The sequence below is a fragment of the Eriocheir sinensis genome, chromosome 42, assembly GCF_024679095.1.
Source record: "Eriocheir sinensis breed Jianghai 21 chromosome 42, ASM2467909v1, whole genome shotgun sequence".
Taxonomy (NCBI): domain Eukaryota; kingdom Metazoa; phylum Arthropoda; class Malacostraca; order Decapoda; family Varunidae; genus Eriocheir; species Eriocheir sinensis.
In genome coordinates, this window is record NC_066550.1 from 3,603,318 (window position 1) to 3,623,073 (window position 19,756).

The 19,756-nt window shown below is 46.9% G+C and overlaps 1 protein-coding gene across 4 annotated transcripts in view; it reads right to left on the reverse strand.

Annotated features, from left to right (window-relative positions):
• LOC127009832 (dynein axonemal intermediate chain 4-like) overlaps positions 1–19,756 on the reverse strand; it is a 245,308-nt gene that overhangs the window by 176,568 nt on the left and 48,984 nt on the right. For all 4 annotated transcript variants that reach the window (XM_050883195.1, XM_050883194.1, XM_050883193.1 and 1 more), the window contains exons 2-3: positions 5,779–6,003; positions 3,570–3,671 (exon numbers count right to left, since the gene is read on the reverse strand). In XM_050883195.1, coding sequence (XP_050739152.1) covers positions 3,570–3,671; positions 5,779–5,910 — 234 coding nt within the window. In that variant the 5' untranslated portion in view covers positions 5,911–6,003. The remainder of the gene's footprint in view (positions 1–3,569; positions 3,672–5,778; positions 6,004–19,756) is intronic.

The following is a 19,756-nucleotide window of genomic DNA, read 5'->3' on the forward strand; positions in this document are numbered from 1 at the left end:
TGTGATCGATCTCCTTTACCACACCACCAACATTGCTATACCATAACATAGGCGGTGGCTGGAAGGATAGCAAGACGGCCCCGCGTCCAGGAGGACGCGAGTTCAATCCCCGACCGGTGCCACCAAGCTGGGATTTTTCAGCCGCCGCCGAGTGGCTTAAAACTACCCACATGCTGTCCAGAAGACCACCTATCAACCCGGACTCTAGATTCTAGGATTAAAGATGAGCTCCGGGAGGGCAGCATGAGCCAATGCAAGATGGCGCCACTATAAACACTCGCCTGCGCCAGAACGGGCTGGGCCGACCATCAGGACCCACCGGAAAGAAGCCTTGGACCGACCATCAGGATCCACCGGGAACAAGCCTACCGGCGCAATAGGCCGCGACGTAAAAAAAAAAAAAAAAAAAAAAAAATCCAGCGGCGAGGCACGCGTCTCAGGAACCAGGAATCAGCAATCATATGCCTTCTGGACTTTGCAAAGTTCAGAGGAAGAAAACTCCTTACGTTTCTGGGGTCAGAGCCGTGGGGACCAACACATAACTCGTAGCAATCTCTTTCTGTTCCAGTAACTGCATTGAAGTTGCCCAAGACAATGAGTGTATTGCGTGGGGGCACTGGTCAACTATAGAGTCAAGCTTGGCGTAGAACATCTCTTTCTCCTAAAGTCCTCACATTTCAGTAGGGGTGTACACCGCAATAAGAGATATGAAGCCTAAAGTGTGCTTCAACCTCACCAGCATCATACGCTCATCAACCGGAGTAACACCAACGACAGAGTACTGCAATCGGCTAGAAATGGTTATAGGTACTCCCTTGTTACGAGCACCATCGCTCTGGCCTGACCAGTATTAGGTATAACCCTCTCTACTGACCTCTCCATTGCCAGGTCTCTGTCTCGGAGAGCCCCACTTATGCACTCTCAGCCTCCTGAGCTCAGCTGACAGATGGGGTAGTCGCTGATCACCCGAGAGGGTCAGGACGTTCCAGGCACCCACACGGAGAGCCCGCCAGAGATTAACCCCGGACCTGGCTCGACAAGCTCGTGTTTTGTCTACACCACCTTGGCGGTCCTCAGGAGAAGAGGGGTGGGTGTTTTCGGGTCAGGGAAGCTCTCCTGCCAAGACCAGACCTATCAAAAGTACTAGATGCCATACATTCATGTTGAGAGGTTCGATCTCCTGCGCCCCCAACCACCACACTACAAGTGGAGGCTCAGCGTTGGGCTTATAAGCCCAACAGCCCCAGGGGTAGCAGGAGAGTACACGTGGCAGCCACCTGACACAGTGATGGCCGCTTGGCTCATGGCCACCCACACTAGTCGATTGCTCTCTCCAAACCAGAAGAGGCCGCCCGAATAAGGGGCCAAAGAGGTATATTGCTAGCCGCAGCACACGACTACGGCATAGCTCAACCTTCATGACTCCCGTCTCCCAACCTTACAGGGACGCTACATACGGCAAACATGTGGGAGGACTAAGGTTAAGGGCGCACCAACCCGTCCTCAGGGTTTGGTACGTCCAAAGGAGAAAATGATTAATCAAAATTAGGGAAAGAAGACACAACTCGGGGTGGTTTAGTGCTCTGCAGTGTTACTCATCTTTTACGGCCTGGGCTGTCTTCAGAGAAATGTTTCATTAAAACGATAAAAAAATGGCGCTATTTCTTTACGAATGGGGGACTGTCTAATCATTCCTTTGCTAGAGTACAGCACTTTATCCTGTTCCGCGGCGTTAACGAGATGGAAATACTATGCTTCTCACGGATGTGCGCCAAATTTCCTATGACACATTTCCTACACGTCACATCTACAACTTAAGGAATTTTAAGAATAGTGACATATTTCTTTCAGGGATACAACATATCTCCTACACACAACAATCTATTATGTCATAATTCCTACAGGGTTCTAATCTACTTCCTACACCACGTAAGGCAGCGAGTCACAATTCTTTTAGGGCTCCAGTCATATTAATGGTAAAGGAATTCGGTCTTGGTGACCACAGGTTCGGTTTAGTGGGAATCAGTTCCACTTTTCACAAAACCTGTCCCGGAAAATTCAGAAACTGGAGCTAACTTAAGTGTACAAGAACAACAGGCGGTTTATTAAATGAGTCATTACAATCATGACACTATGTTATGTCCCAGTCAATCGGATGCATGAAGCAATTAACTCTTTGTTCCAAGAAAATTTAACGTAAATGAGCATTCCCAGGTACAGATCACTGCATTCAAAACCTATATAACAGACTACTGGATTGGAAAAGTCTCTCCGGAAATGCTTTCTGTCTTCGATTTTGCTCGTGGAGCAAATACTTATGTCGAGTCGTATTACAACAGACTGAAAGCCATTGTCCGCCACCACAAGCCGAACATCTATACTTTTTAACACATTTGAATAATCTGATAGACGCTATGAAGAACACTGAGCATCTGAATGAAGGCTTGAAGATCATGTTTGCCAGAAGCATTGAGCGAAGGCAAAACATCAAAGAGCAATCAAAGGATGGAACATACACACAGACGCAAAATAACAATGCCGTCGTTTACAAGTTTGGTACCTCCGTTCCATTATTTCAACTTCCTGGAGACATTTCTGATAAGGGTGAGGATGAGCAGCTGGGACCTGACAACAGTGGAACAGGTGCGTAAGATCTTCCTCGCAGCATATCTCATATTATCCTATTATCCGCCTGAGACGCAGTGATAATGTAATGGTTCTGGCCTCCCAACAAGCTGCCACCTGAGCAGATTGCATAGATATTTATTTTTGTGGCAGCAGCGGATAATAACAGCTCTACAAAATTTCTTTCAAGAGGAGAGTATTAAGACACCTTTCCACCCGAAATATACCTCTCTTTTGGCCACTTTACTTTTCTCTTTTATAGGAGCAGCGATTAGCGGGCTGTTTTTTCCTCACTTATTATTATTGCCTTTGAGGTTCTTCTTGCTGTAAAAAAAAAATGCCCTACTTCTCGTATTATCATTCATGGCAGGTTTGAGTTATTCATTTAAGAATTCCTTTAAAATGAATGTGCTCAATAAATCAACTTTTTTTTTTTTTACAGTTAAGTTTTATATACATATGTTAAATTTCCAACGGCCAAAATAGATCAATCGGGTTCTCATGAGTGTTTTTAGGGGTTCGTGGAAACATGAATGAATATGCTCTTGCAGATAAAATTCAACTTCTACAGTTTCCTTTTACATCTGTAAGGTATAAAGGAAAAAATGAATGAATGTGTTCACGAAATTCAATTTAGCTTGTGTTCTTGTTTCGTTTTATAGGTATGCTGTTTTAAAGAGAAATAAAATATTTCCAACATTAATATTCTCAAGCGCTTTGTTTTCTTTCTTGCAAATTGCATCTGTGTTTTCGCCGCATAAACAGCGCATTCGCTTCGGCTCCACTTTTTTTCGCTGAGCGTATTCGCAGAACTGTATTTTATATATATATATATATATATATATATATATATATATATATATATATATATATATATATATATATATATATATATATATATATATATTACACACACACACACACACAGTATACGTGTATCTCACCTTTCTTTCCACGGCTGACTTTTGGCTGAGCTTGTCCACGTAATACTTTGGCACCGTCTGGCAGGTGACCATCCTTGTGCGTACCTGACCCGTCTGTCGCTTCTGTCGTGAAAATGAGGAATGAGTGCGTGTCGGGGGGGAGGGAGGGTGAAGTATAGGCTAATCCCGATATAATTATAAGATCGGTGATAAGAAAGACCCTTTCTATTATATATGAGTGTTCCTAACCAGTGTAATTTGCAGTGTAAGGAAATTATTTGGGAAAGAGGTGAGGCTATTGGTATGGGTATAGCTTTTACCGCGAAAAGGCAATTTGCACTTTGGGGGAGATATTTGGCCGCCACAAATTCACCACGTTTTTTTTTTTAAGTGATAGATTAAATTCAAGAAAGAGAAGGTTGGCTTCATTGTATATACCTAAATCTAAAGAAACATTTTCAGTTAGCACATAAAGGACTTCCCTGGAAATTAAGGAAAATTGGTGAAATGCATTGCATATCATCAAATTTGGTAGAAAAACGTCATCAGGGAATAAAATTAAAACCTTAAAAGGTGGAGTTCAATGTCATGAAGTGTCATGTTATCGATATTCATGAGAGTAAGACACAGATGGAACTATGAAATGGGAAACAATTAATGAACAAATTTAAAGAAGAAATCGACTTGGCAGTGATAATACAAAACAAAGTATCACCAGAAAGGCATATGAGCAAGATTACAAGAGACACTGATTGTTGAAAAATATGAGTAGCTCTTATATGAAAGTTGTGAGGATGTTTTTAAGATATTGACAGTCGTTGACACAATCATTGCTTTAGTATGTATCTGTCACCTGGTTACTGTAGACAGCAGAAGCATCTACGGTAGTTTGAAAGAGTACGGAGAATATTTCGCCAAACTTGCACAGGTTTCGTGTGATGAGAGTTTAGATATTTTGAAATAGACAATAAGTGAAGAGAGAGAGAGAGAGAGAGAGAGAGAGAGGAAACTGAACAATGGTGTTTAAGGCAGCAATAAGACTAGAAAAGATTGACAGGAAGGATTCTCTGAGTAAAGATAATGGGAGAACAAAAACTAGTGAACACAAAGTTAACTCTATAGGTGGTAGTAATGACAATATATTTAGTTTTCCAGATACAAGCAGTCATGTTTGAAATTAATTGGACGAAAAGATGGTGCAAACAAAGAACATAAACGACATTAATGCTAACTTGCATAAAAGTAGATATAAAGAGACAACTAGGTAAATAGATACACACACAGACATCCACACCATCCCACCAACAGCCACGTTCACACACCCATCCATCACACACACACACACACACACACACTTCCTCACTGATAGCTTAGTCGGTAAAGTGCTGCGCTGCCAGGCTTCACGGCCTGACATGCGGCGGTTCGAGCCCCCGCTCAGGCCGGGTGTTTTCTGCTGACTAGGAGTGGTTACTGTTCCCCCTTGAGCAAGGGGGATGGGGTGTGTGGTGTGTGAGGTCCCGACAGTACCCAGAGATCGTCTAATGAGCCTTACAGTTACTCAAATCGGAAGGGTACACCGTATTTTCGTCGTTAGAGCGCTCGGCTCTCAACCGTAGCTTCAGTTTCGAATCCCGGTCGAAATGGAGATGGAGGTGCAGGCCCCTTTCCTCTGTGCCTTTGTCCAATTAGCAATAAATGGGTACCGGCAGTTAGCAGAAAGTTCTGTCCCGTCTCCCGGGTGTGTTAAGGTGTGATATGAGGCTTCAACGATACCCAGAGATTCGTCACTATTTTTTTTTTTTTGTACGTTGCGCCTACTGCGTCGGCAGTCTTTTCTTTTGTTTTTGTTGTTGGGGCCTGGTGGTCTGCCCCAGCCCTTTATGGTGCAGGCAAGTGTTTATAGTAGGGACATCTGGCTTGGCTCATGCTCTATCCCGGAGCTCATCTTTGATCCTCTTTATTGAGAATCTGGTGTCTTAAGAATTTTAAGGACAGGATGTGGATAGTCTTAGTCCACTCGGCGATGAATGGAAATTGTCAGCTTGTAGCGGTGGGTGGGACTCGAGCTTGGGTTCTCCATGACGCCCGCGCTGACCACTCAGCCACCACCTATGAAGCTTGAAGCAGAATAATGGCTGGCGATCTTGAGTCCTTCAGAGGTGAATGCCACACACACACACACACACACACACACACACACACACACACACACACACACACACACACACACCTGCAAATAGACCTGCCAATCCTTCACGTAGGTGGTCGCCTCTGGGTCAGCAATGTTTACGGAGGTGTTCTCTTGCTGGTACAGTAACAACGTGGGCGTCTCCTGCAGCCTCACTCTCAGCACCTGCAGCATGATTCACCTGGACGCCTTTTAATTAGTGAGCGGACTCCCTTCCTTCTTGGCGTGACCACTGATAAACACTCATCTCCATGCCCTCAGACTGACCTGTATGGTAAAACGAGAGAAAGGGAGAACATAAGGAGTCTGCTAGAGACCGACAGTCCTATACAAGGCAACCCTTGTGAACCTAACCCCACCCAACATCGCTGTCCATGAATTTATCTAATTTATTTTTAAGGTGTGTATCGTACTTACACGAACTACATGACTCCTAAGCCTGCTCAAATTATCCACCACTCCATTTGTATATCAGCTCTTGCCGATATCCTTGTTGAATCTAAAATGTATCCATTTAAACCATTAACTACATGTCCTACTAAGCTTTCTTATCATCAGGATCTTATTAATATCACCCTTAATAAAGATTTCATCCATTTATAAGCCTCGACAAAGTCGCCTCACGCCCTTTGCCTTTCTAGAGAATGCAAGTTTATTTATGTCATTGTATGGCAAGTTTTTAACCAGTGAATCATCTTTGCTATCTTCCTCTGCACCGATTCTAACATTTTTGGATGTCTACATAAGTATGTAACCATTACTAGTTTCATTGTGATGGATCAGGACACAAGGATATGAGAATGAATGTGTGGTAGGCTGTTTCAAATATGATGCAATGCCGAAGATTTCTCGTTGACTGTTCTTTTCACGGTCATTCGTTACGGCTACGATACTGTGTATCTGTCAAAGATGCGTTTGCTACACGGTTGGATAGTGCGCCACTCTCTTAGCAGTTCTCGACATGGCATCCCTCGGGCATGTACAGATTTTAAAAGATCAGCTGAGGTGAAGAATGTAGCATAACCACAAGATACCATATTAGAGTTGGGCCTTCATCTATAAGGTGACATATAAATATATATATATATATATATATATATATATATATATATATATATATATATATATATATATATATATATATATATATATAATTTCTGCAACATTCGCGGTCTTCGTTCTAATTTTCATTGTGGAACATCATCTCTCCTCCCCTAAACTTCACCTTTTCTTCCTCACGAAACACAGGTTTCTGAGGCTATTGACAGTAATCTCTACTCTGTTCCCTCCTACTATCTCTATCATAAATTTCAATCCAAAGCTGGATGTTGCGCCTACGTGCTCAACGACATCACTTGCTCTCGTGCCCATGACCTTGACTCCTCGGAATTTTCCACCATCTGGCTAAGACTTCATTGTCATTCTACTACTAAATACATCTGTGCTGTTTATCCCTCACCTAACTCTACTAACTATGTAAAATTCTTTGACTATTTGACTTCTAAAGTGGAGCACATCTTGACCTTCGCTGAAATCTCCATCTTGGGAGATTTCAATGTTCACCAACAGCTTTTGCTTTCATCCTCTTTCACTGACCAGCCTGGTGAACAAGCCTACAACTTTGCCCTCCTCAATGACCTAGAGCAGTTGGTTCAGCACCCTACACGTATTCCCGACAGTCTTGGAGACAGCCCCAACATACTAGATTTCTTCCTTACCTCTAACCTTTCTGCTTACTCTGTCAAACTGTTCTCTCCGTTGGGCTCCTCCGATCATAACCTTATTTCTGTATCCTGTCCTATCGCTCCGGTACACCCTCTGGACCCACCTCTGGCATTTTGCCTCAGCTCGGTGGGACGACCTGAGGATGTACTTTTCCGATTTCCCATGGAATGATTACTGCTTCCAGGAGACCCCTCTGTGTGTGCCCAGCGCATCACAGAGGTGATTGTCTCTGGAATGGAAGCAAACATTCCACGTTCTTTCTTTACTCCACATGCTAAAAAGACTTGGTTTAATCATGCTTGTTCTCGTGCTATTAAAGATAGAGAGGCAGCTCACAAAAGGTACCAGAGCCTTCGCACTCTTGCCAACCATCATCTTCATATTTCTGCCCGGAATCGTGCCAAATCTATTCTCCGACTTACCAAAAACTCCTTCATTCATAGAAAATGCCAAAACCTTGCTTTCTCTAATTCTTCCCGTGACTTCTGGCATCTAGCCAAAAATATCTCCTCCAATTTCACTTCTTCCTCTTTCCCTCCTCTCCTTAACCCTGACGGCAGCACTGCCGTCTCATCTGTCTCTAAGGCTGAACTCTTCGCTCAAACCTTCTGTAAGGACTCCACCCTGGAAGATTCTGGGCATATTCCTCCTACTCATCCCCCCTCTGACTTCTTCATGCCTATTATTAAGATTCTTCCTAATGATGTTTACTATGCCCTCTCTGTCTTCAACTCTCAAAAGGCTTATGAACCTGATGGAGTGCCACCTATTGTCTTTAAAAACTGTGCTTCCGTGCTGACACCCTGCCTGGTCAAACTCTTTCGTCTCTGCCTATCAACATCTACATTTCCTTCCTGTTGGAAGGACGCCTTCGTACAGCCTGTTCCTAAGAAGGGTGACCGTTCCAATCCCTCAAACTACCGCCCTATAGCTTTACTTTCCTGTCTATCTAAAGCTTTTGAATCAATCCTTAACCGGAAGATTCAAAAGTACCTTTCCACTTCTAACCTTCTATCTGATCGCCAGTATGGGTTCCGTAAGGGGCGATCTACTGGCGATCTTCTTGCTCTCTTAACTGACTCTTGGTCATCCTCTCTTAGCCGTTTTGGTGAAACTTTCCCAGTTGCGCTAGACATATCGAAAGCCTTCGATAGTCTGGCACAAGTATTTGCTTTCTAAACTGCACTCTTTCGGATTCTATTCCTCTCTCTGTTCCTTTATCTCCAGTTTCCTCTCCGGCCGTTCTATCTCTGAGGTGGTAGATGGTCACTGTTCTTCCCCTAAACCTATCAGCAGTGGTGTTCCACAGGGCTCTGTCCTATCACCCACTCTCTTCCTGTTATTCATCAATGAACTTCTTTCCATAACAAACTGTCCTGTTCACTCATACGCCGAAGACTCCACTCTGCATTATTCAACTTCTTTCAATAGAAGACCATCACAACAGGTAGTACATGACTCCAGACTGGAGGCTGCAAAACGCTTAACTTCAGACCTTGCTATCATTTCCGATTGGGGTAGAAGGAACCTTGTGTCCTTCAATGCCACAAAAACTCAATTTCTCCACCTATCAACTCGACACAATCTTCCAAACACCTATCCCCTATTCTTCGACGACACTCAGCTGTCACCCTCTTCAACACTAAATATCCTCGGTCTATCCTTAACTCAAAATCTTAATTGGAAACTTCACATCTCCTCTCTCACTAAATCAGCTTCCTCGAGGTTGGGCGTTCTGTATCGTCTCCGACAGTTATTCTCTCCCGCACAATTGCTATCCATATACAGGGGCCTTGTCCGCCCTCGTATGGAGTATGCATCTCACGTGTGGGGGGGCTCCACTCACACAGCTCTTCTGAACGGAGTGGAGTCTAAGGCTCTTCGTCTCATCAGCTCTCCTCCTCTTACTGATAGTCTTCTACCTCTTAAATTCCGCCAAGGTGTTGCCTCTCTTTCTATCTTCTATCGATATTTTCACGCTGACTGCTCTTCTGAACTTGCTAACTGCATGCCTCCCCCACTCCTGCGGCCTCGCCTCACATGACTTTCTGATCAAGCTCATCCCCATACTGTTCAAACCCCTTATGCAAGAGTTAACCAGCATCTTCACTCTTTCATCCCTCACGCTGGTAAACTTTGGAACGATCTTCCCTCATCTGTATTTCCTCCTGCCTACGACTTGAACTCTTTTAAGAGGAATGTATCAGGACACCTCTCCTCCCGAAATTGAGTACGACTTGAACTCTTTCAAGAAGAATGTATCAGCACACCTCTCCTCCCGAAACAGATTTATTTTTTTGGCCACTCTATTCAGGAGCAGTAAGTAGCGGACTTTTTTTCATTATTTTTTTTTACGCCCTTGCACTGTCTCCTCTGCTATATATGTATATATATATATATATATATATATATATATATATATATATATATATATATATATATATATATATTTGGGTAGGCGGTGGCTGAAGTGATAGCGTGCTGGGCCCACATTCACCGCGTGATGGACGACGCGGGTTCAAATCCCCACGCTACCACCTCGGATTTTTCAGTCACCGCCGAGTGGCTTAAAACTACCCACATGCTGTCCTGAAGACCACCTATTAACCCGGATTCTAGAGGAAACCGTACAAGAATCAAGAACGAGTTCCGGGAGGCAGCATGAGCCAAGAGAAGACGGCGCCACTATAAACACTTGCCTGCGCCATGACGGGCTGGGGCTGAATACCATCCAGGCCTCTCAAGCAAGCCTACCGGCGCAATATGCAGAGACGTGTATATATCTATATATATATATATATATATATATATATATATATATATATATATATATATATATATATATATATATATATATATATATATATATATATATATATATATATATATATATATATATATATATATATATATATATATATATATATATATATATATATATATATATATATATATATATATGTGTGTCTATATATATATATATATATATATATATATATATATATATATATATATATATATATATATATATATATATATAGTACTGCGCATGCGCAGTACTCGGAGTGTGACGTTCACCTCCGTCATGCCCACGTCACTTCACCCCCTCTGTTGGAAGATGCCAACGCACTGAACTGTTCCACATCGCGGAGGCGATATGGAATATTCGGGACCTGACTACCTCGCTGAGGTTGAAAGAGACTTGGCACTCAGCGATGAGGATGCCATGTCTGAAGAACACTGCCTCCACTTGGCCTTGACACACGATGCGGATCCTCCTATGCTGCATCGCCCAACCATGTCTCCCTGGCCTTCCCCTCCTCCAAGCGCCCCATGGACCACGGCTCGGACACTAACAGCAAATCATCGCTTAGCGCTACCAAAACATCCAGGCCCAACCACACAATTCACCCCAAGGCTCCTTAAAAGTCCCTCCCCCGCCTTTATCCTCAAAAGACACCTCAGCCAGCAAATGTCCCTCCAGCTTTTGCCCCAAGGACCGAATACGTCAAGTTTCACTTTAGAGACGTCCCAACAGTTGAAATGTAGCTTCGGTGGCTGTCTGACGTTACCAACACGTTTCGCCTCGATCGGGAGTTGTCTGAAGTCAAGATGGCTGCGGTTACTTCCCGTTTTGTCTATAATGCACGACGACGTGAAGACATCATTCACAGGGTCACGAATGGGGAGTTCCTGTCTTTGTTCCTCGATGTTCAGGACTCGGTTGAAAGACCGTTCGTCACTTTCATCAAAATTGGACACCCATCAACCGGCTAGTTGTCACATGGAGCCTCCAAGACCCACCCCCACCAGATGTCAGCTTCAGTTTCCTCCCTTGCCTCCCACCCTGTGAGCTGCGGAGGATGAAGGACGAGCAGCCTTGCTGCTTCAAGTGCTGGGGTATCGGACATATATCACGGTACTGCTTTGCCCCGGAGAAGTGTGCGTGGGGCGCTGCCTGCCATGCCAGCCGTTCCTGCCCGTATCGCCCTCCATCCCCACCTACTACGGCTGCTGGCGCCGCCTCTACGTCAGAATCTTCCTCCCCGCCTGCGCCAGACACCTCGACATGAAAGTGCCCACGATGTAACATTCCAGGAGTCAACGTCTGGCATGGCTTCGCCAAGCGGTCCCCCCCCCCACGCCCCAGCTCACCGTGTTGTGCCGCCGCCACCACCACCGCCATCACCCGCCACCTCACCTTCCCCTCCTTGTCCCACTGACTCTGCTGAAGTCGTTGCTCTTCGTCAAGCTGTCGCTGCTCTGGAATCGCGCTGTACAGCTCTCTAGGCTCGTTTTGATGCCATAGATGCCGGTATTGACAGCCTGGTCACCCAGCAAACTGTTACCGCAAGCACCCTTACTACCCTAATCGAGTCACACCAGGTTGTCATCGCCTCTGTCACGACACTCGCTGAGAAACTCGATATAGTTGCCTCCCGCCTTGAGAGGCTGGGTGCACTCGCGCCGTCCAAGACTCCCCCACCCCGCTCTCCCCCCGGCAATGCGCCCACCCCAAACTCCGTCCTCCTCTGCCTCCTTCAAATCTAAGGGTAAACCACGCTAGTCCCATGCCGCTTCATGCTGTATCATGGAATGCCTTCGGAATCAGACATAACTCCAAACTCACTGCACTAAGGACCTACGTCTTCCGCCATGACCCACAGGTCATATTTGTTCAAGAAGCTTTTGTCGGTGGTGCTCTGCCCAGGGAAGCGGCTCTCTCGCTTTCTGGCTACGTTTCGTACGTACACCATGCCAGGAATGGCCTCATTGCCTACATTCATTCCTTTGTAACTCACAAGCTTCTCCGTTGCTCCACACACGCTGATATGACCTTTCAGCTATTTGAGATCACTGTGGGAGAGGCCAAACTCCGACTGTGCAACGTGTTCTCTGCCCCAGGCGTGATTAATCTCCCAGCCCTTCCGACACCTACAGACCGTGGAATGATCTACATGTGGGATTTTAACGCTCGTCATCCGGCTCTTGGTGATGCTTCTCCCGTTCCCAACCGTAGCGGCTTGCCTCTGCTCAACTACATCCGCCGCTACCGCCTCACCCGCTGCGACACTGGCGGAGCCACACACGCTCGTGGGGGCACGCTGGATCACATCCTAACATCTGGCCTTGTGGCCTTGTGTCCTTGTGGTCTTGTGTCAGCTGCCACTCCATTCCTTCTCTCTTCTCCGACCATGTTGGCCTCAGTCTGCAGTATTCCCTTCCGGCCCGCCCTCCACTCCTTCACCATCTCACCCGCATCTCAATCCCTCCCAAGTACTGTCCCACGTACATCTCATACATCTCAAGCCTTCTTCCCACCTTTGACTTCCTTTCACCTGACAACTTGTATAACTCCCTGGTAAAAGCTACACATGACTTTTACAGCCGTTATGTTGTCAGGCCTCAAATACAACGTCGCCCTGTAGCACATGCTTGAACGTTAGATCGTCGTATTGTCCAAGCGGAGAGGACGGCAGCAGACGCTGGGCTCGCCTTTCAAAGGCAACCGACACCTGCTCATCTACACCAGTACCAGACGTCACGGGACAACCTCATCGCCCTTCAGCAGTGCGCCTCTACTGACTCTTGGAGGAAATATACCGACAGCATCAATCACCAGACAAGCCCCGGATCCATGTGGCATCTGATAAACAGAGTCATCAAGAGGAAACCTCCCAGCGTTCTCCACCACAATCCAGCCGAATATGCAGAGGATTTGAGTAATACTTGGTCTGAGCAAGCACAAGCACGCAATCTTCCTGCCCATATACAAAAGGCACTCTCTTCACACAACAATGTTCGCTTTTTGCGTCTGATGGCTGCGTTACTGCGGGCGGATGAAGATGACGACGTGCTGATCACTGAGGACGAACTACGACGTGCTCTCACCAGGAGTAAGGCAACAGCCCCCGGGAACGACGGAATTACCTACTCAGTCCAACGCTTACTCCTGAAGGTCCCAGGCAATCCCTTGTTGCAGCTCTTCAATCTCTGCTTCCGCAGGGGATACGTGCCTCCTGCCTGGACCTGCAGCACGATTGTGCCGATCCCCAAACTTGGCACTGATAAGTTCAGACCAATTTCACTCACTTCCTGCTTCTGTAAAGTGCTTGAGCGAATCTTCCTCACCCGTCTTATGTTCCGGCTGGGGGACAAGTTGTCTCCCAGATTGTATGGTTTCCTGCCACAGAGAAGTACGCACCACTGTCTGATGGATTTGTATACCCGCCTCTCCCCCACGAGTGTGGTAGCGTTTCTTGATCTCAAGAGCGCTTTTGATGTTGCCAACAGAGACGTTATCCTCGACCAGTTGGCCGAATTTGGTGTCAGTGGGAATCTCCTGAAGTGGAGCCATGGCTACCTCCGTAACAGAACTTCGCGTGTGCTTTTTAAGGGGGCGTGTAGCACCTCCAAGGACTTCAAGCTCGGGATTCCGCAAGGTGGTGTTTTAAGCCCATTCCTATTCAATGTACTCATGCACCGCTTACTCAGTCTTCTTCCCGACACTCCTGGGACGACTGTTACCTGCTATGCTGATGGTATCTGTGTCCACTCCAATTCTACTGTCGATCTTCAAAACTTCCTTCAGTCATTCTATGAGTCGTCTTCCGCGTGTGGCCTCGTCCTCTCCCCAGAGAAAAGTAGAATCTTTTCTACTCGGAACCCCAGAACACTCCCGGATTTCACTGCAGGAAATAACGTCATCCCACTGTGCACGCAGTACTTGTACCTAGGAGCGCCGGTGCGGATCACCCAAGCCATACCTGCGCGGTAGCGCGTTCATCCCATCGTCCAAGATCTACACCGGCTGGAGCAGCGCTTCGTCCCCTTCAAATGGCTCACAAACAACGCTGCCGGTTTCTCCATCCCAGTGGCAAGAACCATCTACTGTGTATTCATACGCTCAGTTATAGACTACCTCTCCCCTGCCATCAGTCATCTCTCTAAATCATCTTTGGAACCTCTAGAAAAAATTCAAAACAAAGTAGAAAAATTCAAAACAAAGTGATGAGGTACGCTCTTGGGTGTCCTCCCTCTACCAGAATAATTAACATGTTAACTGAGCTCATTCTCCCCCCAGTTGTTCAGAGAATACACGCCAATGTTTCTTTCCTCGGCGTCAAGTGCCTCCACTCTCCCCATCTTGCTCCCCATTTTGTTCACGTCCTGAGAGCCTCCATTGATCCCGCCGCACCCCGACCTCCTCTTCGTCCCGGCGCTCACACCCTCGTCAACACAGTCTGCTCCACCCTGCAGCGACTTGATCTTGATGTTCCGGTGTCTGAAGGTGATCACGGTCCAGCGCCATGGCGGATTCCTCAGATTCAAGTCTCCTTCACTCCCACTTCCAAGGCAGATCCACCACTCCACCAGAAACAACTAGCCTTGGAGCATATCGCCGCAGTGTCCTCCTCTGTCCCTGCCGCGCACCACCTATAGAGGTTATGCAGTGACGTCACGAAATAGCGTCCTCTGCACCTTGTGCGTCGTCTGCAAACCCGTTGGTGGTCACCTCCCCAGCAGAGTGAGCAGACGGACCACGTGTGCCCCATCCCCAAGTTACTATCCGCGGGCAAATGGCAGGACCTTCAGCATCATTTGTGTTAAGTGATTACGCGAGATCGCTTGAGGATGCTGCGAAGCTAAGATACATCGAAAAAATCAGTGCTTTTGGAGGAGGAGACTGGTAGACTGGCTGTCTAGCTGGCTGGCTGTCTGGTTGACTGGTGGGTTGACTGGTTGCCTGGTGGGTTGATTGGCTGGTTGATTGGTAAACTGACTGTCTGTCTAACTGACCGACTGGATGGCTGACTGGTTGACTGGATGACTGACTGGGTGGTTGACTGACTGGCTGATTGGTTGGCTGGCTGGCTGGCTGACTGGCTGATTGGTTGGTTGGCTGACTGTCTGGCTGGTCGGTTGACTGGCTGTCGCTCTGCCTGGCCGATCTCCTGTTGCTGACCAGTGATGCCCAGGTAGGCAGCACAGGCAGGCAAACAGGCGAGGGCAAGTGACGACAGGTGAGGGCAGGTGACGGCAAATCACCTTACACTACGCACTCTTTGAGGGTCACTTCCCTGCGTACACTTATATACTCCACCCAGCACTGAGCTCTGTCCCTCTGTGCACTTTGCCTCCACTGAATTTCCTTTCCTATTTTCTTCCCCTGCTTGAGCGCCGCCATGCGTGTTTACCTCCGCCAGCTCATGTAAATCCCGTTCCAGAGAAATTCCCCGCCACACATTAAGCTAGGGGACCCGGGGCAATACCTAAATGAGTGTTACCTCATGTAATAATCTGACCAGTCTTGCCTGTAATATTTATCTCTGACAAAATGAGCACTGCAGAGTCGAGATGAAGCAGACGGCCGCCAGTTTTCCCTCCTCACAGCTGATCCACTTCTCCGCCCTTCTGGATTCGCTGGAAATCTATAAAATGACACGGCATCTCTCCCGTGTCGGTTAGAACATCCAACCGCACAGCATACGTATCCCATGACGAACACACAGAGCACTTGTGCAGCCGCCACTATAAGGTTTGCTTTGATAAGTGACCACCGCCACTGACCACCAAGATGGCCGTGCAGGCCCGCGCTACCCCCGCACCCCCACTAATGATGTCAGCTGCAAAACCTCTATATGTCGACGGTTCCGTGCAGTCCGATGGGAGCGCGGGCTGCGCCCTCTACTCGCCAGACGTGGACCCGCCAGAGGGAGGCTGGGTTGGTCGCAGGTTACCCAACTCGTCCAGTTCTACGTACTGTGAACTGCAGGCACTATTGCAGGCTGTCTCCTCTGTCAACGACGACTGAATGGCGTGGTGGTGTGTGATTCTCAGTCTGCCCTACAGGCCTTATCGTCTTCACAACCCACGCACCGCTCCCTTTTCCACAAGATCTTGCATCAGTTAGTCGCTCCTCAGGACCGCTCCCTCTTCCTCAGAATACTGTGGATTCCTTCCCACGTTGGGATCCCTGCCAACGCTCGCTAAAAGTGCCTGCGAAGTGCCGTTGCCTTACGATGCCACACCTTCCCTCCTCTACCTCAGGCAGACCATACACTCTGCCGCCCTCCTTCCTACTCTCCATCGCATGGATGCTGAGCGCGCTCAGAGTGTATCCATTCAACATTATGACCACTTCCGTCTACTTCACCCGAGGTATCGCCGACACGGACTCGTGGTCCGCAGACATAATATTGTGACTGCCCGGCTTCGACTGGGACTGTAGCAGGTCTCCGAGGCGGGGGACGTACCCCACCACTCCAACTCTAAGCTGTGTGACCGTTCCAACGCCAACAACCTCCACCACTACTGCCTCGAGTGTCCTTCAGTGAGAGACTTGTTGCCTCGGGACCAGGACTTGATATTTGTCTGTCAGTTCCTCTTAGCTAACAATAATTTAGACACTGTCTTAGTCTGAAATTTGCCTTGGAATCCTAATGTCTCATTCCAATCTTTAAGTACAGCTTCACTGTACGTGAGCGTGTCCTGCGTGTCACGTGTACCATGTATATGCAGAGAATAATAGCTGTACCAGGTTTGTCGCTTTATAAGCGTAATAAATTGATAAAAACAAAATCTCTCTCTCTCTCTCTCTCTCTCTCTCTCTCTCTCTCTCTCTCTCTCTCTCTCTCTCTCTCTCTCTCTCAATCGATATTTCTCTCATTCTCAGTCTAATTCTCATTATCATTCTCCCTCATTTTTTTTCTCTCTCTCTCTCTCTCTCTCTCTCTCTCTCTCTCTCTCTCTCTCTCTCTCTCTCTCTCTCTCTCTCTCCTCACCTAAGCCCCCCCCACCCTCGCTCACCTCACATCCCTTTTGCTCCTCCTCATCCCCTGGAGGATTAGCCCTTCCTACTCCTCCCTCACCTCCACATATTTCTAAGCCCTCCCCCCCTCACTCACCTTACCTCACATCCTATTTACCCATCCCTTCACCCACCTTACCTCACCTCTTTCTTAACCCTTCTTGTTCTCACACACCTCACTCACCTCACATCCCTTCCTACTCCTCCTCTCTCCCACCTCACCTATTTCCTAACCCTCCTTGATCTCACACACCTCACTCACCGCCTCTCTTTCCCCCTCTTTACTCACCTCACATCCCTTCCTACTCCTCCTCTCTCTCACTTTTCCTCCATTACTAAACTACCTCTCACACACCTAATCCCCTTCACTCTGTGTTTTTATCTCTTTCATTTCAGCTAAGATGGCGCCTAAGAAGTGCAGTACTTGTAACGGTAGCTTCTCAGCTCACTTTTTTACAGGGCGTTCTGCTGTCTGTCGACTGTGTCTCTCCAGGCAGCATCTCGAGACAAGACTGCAGGAGCAGGAAGAGAAGATGGAAGAAGGCCAGAATAAAATAATAGAGCTTTCTCTCACCAGGCAGCATCTTGAGACAAGACTGCAGGAGCAAGAAGAGAAGATGGAAGCAGGTCAGAATAAAATAATAGAGCTTTCTCGCACTGTTGCCTCCTTGCAGGAATTCATCCAGGCTAACGTTGCTGTGGTGCCAAACCTTTCTCCAACCGCCCCCTTGCCCTTAGCGGTACCGTCGACACCAGCGGACAACACCACGCAACGGGAGGATGCTAGTGGCACCGCCCATGATGGCTTCACCGTCGTGAATGGATGAGCCAAACCAGCCAGACAAGCGATTTATCCTGTTCATTGCTTCAACAGGTTTGCCATTCTGGAGGAGGAGGACGAGCAGGAGAGCACCTTCCTGGTGGGTGACTCCATGATTCGCCAGCAGGTCGTTGAGTTCTGCGGCAGAGTTCCTCGTCGAAGACGGAACTATTGCTATCCTGGTGCTGGGATCGACGACATAACTGCTGCTCTTGAGGAACTCCTGGACAAGTACCGTAGGCTCATCCAGCAGTATAGTCTAAATCCCCTAACATTTTGATTTCAGGAGTTCTACCACGGACTTGGGCGGAGAGCGACTTTTTCAGTAAGGCCTTCAGCCTAAACAACCGCTTACAGACTCTTTGTAGGGAGCTTGACGTGGAGTTCTTCAACGCATGGGACAGTTTCTATGGACAAAGTGAGCTCTTCCACAGGGACGGATTGCTCCTTTCTCCCATCGGGGCAGCCAGATTCGGAAGGCTCCTCAACGAAGCAGTACGTGTCATCCGAGCAAAAAATGAGTCACGGCCACGTCCCTCCACCCCGCCCGTGTAAATAGACGCCGTGCATCGCAACAAACCCGTAACCGTGATCCCGCAAGTACCACCACCTCTATTACCAAGCCTCTAGATAACTTAAAAATCCTTAGTTTCAATTCGCGTAGCCTAAGAAACAAATTTGATGAACTGAGATGTCTTGCTTTAACAGAAAATTTTGACATAATTGCTATAACCGAAACATTTATCGACACCACAAATATTGATTTAAGTTCCGAATACAACATAGATGGCTACAGACTCTTCAACAAAGATCGTGTAAACCGTAGAGGCGGTGGCGTCGCCCTTTATGTCAAAAGCTATTTGCAACCCACTGACAAAACACCGGGAAACAGTAACGTTGAACATTTGTGCGTGCGAGTAAACATTGCAAAAGTCAATTTAAATATATCTGTCACCTACAGACCTCCCGGGCAATCACTCGATGACGACCTTGAAATGTACAGCGTCTTAAGGCAGTCGCTTAATAACAACGACTCACTGATATTAGGAGCCTTTAACCTCCCCCATATCGACTGGGTACAGAAGGCGAGTCACATAGAATGATCGAATTTCTAGAAGAAAATTGTCTAAGCCAAATGGTTTCTGAGCCAACTCGACAAAATAATATACTCGACCTTGTTATAACGACCCAAGATAACCTAGTCAGTAGTGTCACGGTAGGAGAACACCTCGGTTCTTGCGATCATAAATTAGTGCGCGTCGACATTAGAGCTCAATCATCAGTGACTGAAAATAAAGAAAAGGTGCCCAATTTCAAAAGAGCTAACTTCGTAGAAATCCGACAAAAACTAACAGAAATACAACTATCAGATGATGGCAACGTAGATGAAGCCTGGCTAAGCCTTAAAAATCACTTACTCACTCAGCAGAACACATTCGTCCCCTTGTGCGAGAAGCGAATTAACACTAATAAAAACCCACCGTGGTTTAATAGCGAAATTAAACAATCAGTCAAAGAGATAAAATTGTTTTACAGGTTAAAGAAAGAACAAAGCACGCCCGAAAACATTAGACTTTATAATGATGCCAGGCGACGAGTAAAAAGACTAGTAGGTCAGGCAAAGCGTAGATATGAAGAAAATATTGCAGCCAACTGTAAAAATA